The sequence below is a fragment of the Phaethon lepturus genome, unplaced genomic scaffold (genome assembly GCF_000687285.1).
Source record: "Phaethon lepturus isolate BGI_N335 unplaced genomic scaffold, ASM68728v1 scaffold8811, whole genome shotgun sequence".
Lineage (NCBI taxonomy): Eukaryota > Metazoa > Chordata > Aves > Phaethontiformes > Phaethontidae > Phaethon > Phaethon lepturus.
The window spans coordinates 30,410-36,973 of record NW_010519799.1 but is presented as its reverse complement, the minus strand read 5'-3'; the positions used below and the strand labels follow the sequence as shown (position 1 = coordinate 36,973).

Below are 6,564 nucleotides of genomic sequence, written 5' to 3'. Positions count from 1 at the left end.
GGTGGGGGGGGGGGCCGCCCGCCCGGCTGGCCCCCGCCACCATCGACTTCTGGTGGCTCTGGGCAGCTGGCTGACCCGCGGGGTCCTCTTCCAAGCTCTGCTGGATGGCCATCTTTATAAGCTCATCTTCACTCAAGCTACTGTACAGACTGTATTCCTCACAGCCTATTGTTTCTCTTTGAGTATTTGCGGCCGTTGTAGCCATATTATTTTTTTTTCTTTCCTGTAAAAGGAAATTGTGATCATCAAAATCTGGAAAATGAAAGAAAGCAACTCAACTATCTTGTGTTTTTGTTCAGCTCTGCCTCTTGATTAGATTCACCAGAAAACCCTTCGGAAATCCTTCACCAGGGAGAGAACGTTATCAGCTAAAATCAGCATGTAAACTTAATGAACCAACTCCTTTCTATCACATAGAAGTAACTGATTTAGCTGGTGTTTAAAAAAGGGAAGGGAGCTGCTGCAAGCAAGGCAGGTTTTTATCTACTTATTCTGGTTACCACAGCTCAAGAGAAAAATAGGTAAAGGAAATCCCCATAAGATTAAAGAGATACAGCTTTGAAATTAGTTTATTTAGGAGAATGCCAACAGATATCTCTTTTTCTTTGTTTTTTGGTGGTTGTTTTTATTTCTTGTTCTAATTGCAGAAAATTAAGGGAAAAGGTTTGTCTGTCTGTTTGATGGTTTTCTGCAAGGGCAAGTTCTCCACCATGGAGTGTAAAGAGACTTAATGGAGTAATTGTTTCCACCCTATCTGGAGATTTCTCAAGCAACATGCAAAACTATTCTTTGAAGTGACTTTCTTTGTTTCACTCAGCTGGGAGAGCAACACGACACTGCTCAGTTTCACTTCTGATTTTTTGGTTTTCACAGAACAAAGTTCAAGGTCATGAGCTTTAAGACTTATGGTCAGAATATCTTCTAAAAAACTGGTGGTTGAGAGCTGGAAATGAGAGAAGGGGGAAACATCAGGGCACACTCAGCAATCGTAGAATGACTGTGAACCGTTACCACAGCATGGACTCAAAAAAGACAAAGACAATCCAAAATACTGTGGTATTTCTAGCAGTGATAGGGAAGCAATAATGCCATGAATGGTACAATGCTTTAGCAGGATCTCATCCAGATGACAGGGACTACCAGCGGTCAAGAGCCAATGGCTCATTTCATGGGAGGAGATGGAAAAGCTTGCCTCTTTTAAGAAGATGACAGCCAAAGGGGAATAAGTTTGCTTTTTATAAGCACACCAGTGAGCAAGGACTGTGTAAAATAATGGAGAATGCTGGGATGAGGAGCAACAAGTACACACTGCCCATGGACAGGACAGGGAGCCAGCAGAAGGGTAGTGTGGAGGCATGTCCCCTCAGCGGAGAGAGGTGAGGGGCTGGCTGACCGCACCAGTGCCCCCCACCCTGGGGCCCAGCACCGCGTTTCAGCCCCCTGAGGCTGTCAGTCCCTGCCCCAGTGATGCCACAGCAGGTCTGGTTTCCAGCCCCCCACAGCCCTGCCCTGCGTGGCCATGGCCCTCGCCGAGCCGGGCCTCCTGGTGGAGCCACACGCGTGAGGCTTGGCAGAGCCACCCAGCATCCCGCTGCTCAGGACCTGCCTGCCACCGCACCGGGTGCCGCCGACAGCAAAGGCCTCAGCTCCCCTTCCCCGAGCAGCTGCTCTCTCCAGCAGGCTGGGGCTCTGCCATGGCCCACTGGGTGCCCGGGGCAGCCTGGCTTCCCCCGGGCCCCCGCCCCCGGCTTTTTTTTTGCCCGCGTCCGTGAGTCCAGCAGGGTCCAGCAGGCCGCGAGCCTCACGCCGGGAGATTGCCCTGCTCCAGCAGTCCTCGGCCGAGAGACGGTCCTCACCTGGAGGAAATGGTAGCTCCCCAAACAGCAGCAGAGCTGCATCTATGCATGTCGAGCGAATCCTATTTGTTTCTTTAAGAATAATTTGTAAAAAATAAACTAATACAGAATTTAAAGAAGCTGCAAGAGCTTGAATCAAGCTGTAAGTAACTTAAAATCTTGGATTTAAGCATTTAATTTCAGAAATGGTGGTATCTCCCACATCAACAGACGCCTCAGGCTCCAAGCGCGCCCCAGAAGAAGTGAGAAGTGTTCAGTGTAAAGGGAAACCCAGCAGGTTTCAGATTGACATTATGACTTGTAACAACAAAGGATATGTTTTACAGCCATGAAAACTGCCAAAATAAAACCTTCTGTTGCTGTAAATAATGCAACCCAATTTTGTTGGGTTTTCTTTTTTTTTAACTTTCAGCCAGATCTCCTGCGGCTGCAGTTGGTTACCTTCTCCAGTGAGAGCTGATGTGCCTCAGCTCTGCCATTACCCTCGCTGCCCCAAGGAACCAAGCCCAGGCACCAAGCTACTGATAGCTCCCACAGGGAGCTGCTGCCCGCCCCGCACCCCAGCCGCTCCGGTACCTGTTCTTGGCCACGCTCCAGCCCGCGCCTGGCCAAGAACCGTGACACAGCTCTGTTTTCCCAACAGCTTCAGCTGCTGCTGGGCTTGCTCAGCTCTGGGCATGCCGAGCACCAGTTTGATAGTCCATCAGCCTAGGTACTCACTTAGTAACTGGTGTGCCGCAGACCTGTGAAACCCACAAGCTGGAGTCAGAGGGCTTGTCTGCAGCATCCGGCACTGCAATGCCTAAATGTAGGGACCTGGCCCCGATGGTGACTCAGAGACCTAAACTAAGCAGTTAATGGAGAGGGCAGGATTTGATTGTAAGCTCCTAACGGAGGTGATACACAATGACTCTTTAGAGGAGGCAAAAGGGGAGATGAAAGTGTTCCTCTCTGAGGGCAACGTGCACCAGTGGAGCATGGATGCATCTTCTTATCCTCTCCAGCCCCTCTGCCAGGATCCTGACAGCCCAGGAGGCAGAGCAGGCAGCAGGTCCAGCCTCACCATGCTTCTGAGCTGGGTGTCAGAGTCCCTTTGTGGGCAGTCAGGGCTTTGAGGAGTGTACAGGAGACCACTGCCAATGCAACTCTGCACTCCAGCACAGAGGGGCTAACTGATTTAGGTGCCTTCCTAAATCCCTGATGGATCTATGTATAAAGGCCATTTCTGGACATCTTCCTCTCCCCCCTTCTTTTGTTTCATGCGTCACTGAGCCACAGGGAGGGAAAAGGAAGATTTTGAGTTTGGGGATCATTTCTATTTCACCCTCTTATCCTTTGTACGGGTTAGCTGGGTCCCACCTACTCGCAGAGAAAAGGGAGAACCTCCCCTGCATGTTGGTGATCCTCACTAATCTAAATATTTTGACAGGAGTCTCACAGAGTGCAGAAACAACAGTGCTGGCTGCAGCTCCCACCACTGACTCATCCTGCAGGAAGAAACATTGTGGGGCCCAAAATAGAGAAAGCTTTCAGTTCTGCTCATCTAAGTGGCACAACCCCAATGAAGGTATGAGGGTCACATCCTGGGGCTGCAGGAGCTTTCGGGCCCATCCTGACAGCCAGGGACAGCCTTGGCTGTCCTGACCCTTAGCAGAGACGGTTCCAGTTGGGCTTGAAGCCATTCTTGCATCCCTCTACCTGTTCCCCTTGCTTGGACTGACCTGCATGGTGCATCTGAGTTAGGCAGGAGGCATGATGCATGCCTCCTCCCTACAGCTCCCTGCGATGGTCACAAGCAGAGCAGAGCCACCACCCCCTCCAAACAAAAGAGACACATTTGTTTGAAGCTGCAGAGCCACGGTGCTCAGGCACAGGTTTGAGTTATTTCTGTATCAAGCCACAGTGAGCCAGCCGAGCTGCGGTAACGGGCCAAGCGCATGCCCTCAGCTGGAGGCTAATGCAACGCAGCCCGATTTGGTTTAACCTCCTTTCACTGCAGCTGAGCTCAGCGGCACCGTCTGGTGCTACTGCAGCCACCCAGACCTACCCTGACACAGCAGGACTAAGGTAACCCCATCTGTGGCCAGTGGTGAACTACCAACCACAACCTTATGAAAGCCCACTAGACTAACGTGCTATAAGCTGAATATATTCCATCTTCTGTAATGAAGGTGTGAAAAAAATCAATCTTTGTTGCTAGGAATGGTTGAACCAGTTTGGATAAGTATGATCAAGCCAAAGTGATCTTTCCAAATGCAGCTTGAATCTATTTGCTTACTCTAGGCCTTCTTACTGTATGTTTAAAGTACTGGAATCAGATTTATATGTTAAATGCTGTGTTTACTGTTCAACCTAACTTCGGGTTTTTGGGGTTTTAATGTTTGGCTGTCCCCTGCATTTCTCTGGCAGCCCAAGAGCCCATCCTCGCATGCAGGTAGCACACAGCATTGCGTCTGCTGTAAGAGCAGAACATGATTTTTAAAGTTGTGGATATAGCGCTCATATTATTCCTTAGAGATCGCTTTGCCTTCAGGTCTGAATGGCTTCATTAGTGATCTCTCTTGGCAGAGACACGTCTTAGGATACTGCCGCCTGTGCTGCCATTTAATATCTCAGTCTGACAAGATCTTCCGGATCTAAATTCATCATCATTTCCACATAGGGCCTGATCCTGATCTCCTGGCATAAACAACATCCCCATCTGATTTTTAATTTTGCCATCCCAGTTTCAGTGAGAGTTTGTTTATTTATCTGTAGCAATCAGGCCTGTGCTGTACAGAGGCAACTTCGCTGCTTCCAGTCACCAGAAGGTAAGGTCAGTTAGCCTGACCAGGGCCAGGCTGGGATGCTCCCCCTTGCATCAATGAGCAGCTGAACCTGGCAGATCTTCCAAACCAAAGGTACTACTCACCAGAGTGACTATTAGTAGCCACTCAAATTATGGCATAACCACAGACAAACACAATTAGGTCGCTATTACATTTGGACTACAAGCTCTGTCAACATACAGTGTTTGGGAGAATGGGCCTCTGATCCCTGATGCAACATAAATAAACAAGGATTACAGCTGGCTTTGGACATGCAGAAGGGTGCTGTTCAATACCATTAGCATTTGAAACAACTGGTCCCCATTGATAGCACTTCCTTAAAGAAAAGCTTAGCAAGGCTGCCTGTCCTCCTTCAATAGATCCCAGGCAGCAGAATTAGCAGAATTACTTATTGCTGTCAGAGGAGAGTGGCAGGTGAGTGACAAGGTCATTAAGGGACTAGAGCCAGGGACTGCGCCTGCCTTTGCGCTGAGTATACCCCAGTCAGCTCGTAACTCAATACAGGACCTCAGTATTTATGGCTCAGGGTCGATAAACCGCATTGCTAAGAATAAAAACAATTCTTTGAGAGGATGCAAAGAGAGAGAAGAGGAGCGGCTTGCTTGTTTTGCTTTCTGTAAGGAACGATTGAGCCCCAGCTTCTGCAGATACGTGTTTGCCTTTCCATGTGTTTGCCTTTACTTCTGAGAGCAGCAGGAGCGCACGCAGGGGGAAGGTAAACACGGCTGGAAGTCTTCACAGTAAAACTTCAGCTCTTGCTGCAGCACCTTTCAGGCCAGATCCTCTGCTTGGCAACGGGAACTAGACCAATTTGCAGCACTTAAACTAGTCACTTTTTTGCTGTATTTTAGGTCAGTTTCCTGATAAATCTTTGCAGTTCTTCAAGGATATTATATTGGTTAACTACTGCTGGGAAGCAAATAATTTTTTAAAAACAGAAAGATTTTCAGTGCCCACCAGATATGCCAGAGCTGGGACATTACAATAACGACACCTCATGCTGCCCAGCTGCGGCAACAGGCAAACATATTTTGTAATGACAGCTTATGCAAACTGGTCAAGTTCTAGCCCGGTGCTGAAGGAGCAAAGCCAGGCTTCCCGAAGGAATCCTCCAAACAAACAAATCCTCTTGTCCAGCCCCAGCTGTCAAAACAGGTCACCTATCAGTCTGGCATATGTTACGATGCCATCAAATTGTGACTCTCTGCAAATTCTTTACTGGAAATGCATACACCTGCGAATTTTTATTTCTTCTCAGAAAGCATGAATTTACACAGCAATCAGTGCAATGTTAGCTTTGTGTCATACCAACTCGAAATTTGTAACTGAAATAAATAATTTGCAGATATAATTTTTTTTTCTTCACACTGTGCTTTTCACACTACCTTGTACCTTAGCATGTTGTCACAACAATGACAATTATTTCCAAGCAAGCTATTCTAGGGACAAAGATATAAGCATCACCTGAAAGTAAAAGAAAAAATAAGGAAATGGCAGAGCTACAGTTCTGCTTAACAGCAGTGAGTGTTTTATGGCTTATTTGAAAAACAAACAAAAGACACCAAACCAAAAGCAAACCACAAAATCTCCCAAGACTGTCTTAGGGTTTTAGTTTACAAATTGCTATAGGAATAAATATTTGCATAGATATAGCAAACTGACAGATTGAAAATGCTAAATAAGTTCAAAACATGCATATTTGCATTACCTTTTTGTTCTGAAATAAAAGGGTAATAATACTGTTGAAATGGGTTATCTCCTTGATTACGTCTTAATTCAGAAAATCCTCGCTGGTATTCATCTCCCTGCTTTGCCTGGATGTTTCGATCAACTGCAGGACAGCTTTGAAACACTCTCGCTTTGAAGCCTGGAGTTTATTT

At 47.3% G+C, this 6,564-nt stretch overlaps 1 protein-coding gene across 2 annotated transcripts in view; it reads right to left on the bottom strand.

Moving 5' to 3' along the window:
* Positions 1–205, bottom strand: part of ASB2 (ankyrin repeat and SOCS box containing 2) — a 23,430-nt gene extending 23,225 nt beyond the window's left edge. For both annotated transcript variants that reach the window (XM_010297158.1, XM_010297159.1), the window contains exon 1: positions 1–205. This exon is cut by the window's left edge and continues 34 nt beyond it. In XM_010297158.1, the coding sequence (XP_010295460.1) occupies positions 1–205 (205 nt within the window).
* Between the last annotated feature and the right edge of the window lie 6,359 nt (positions 206–6,564).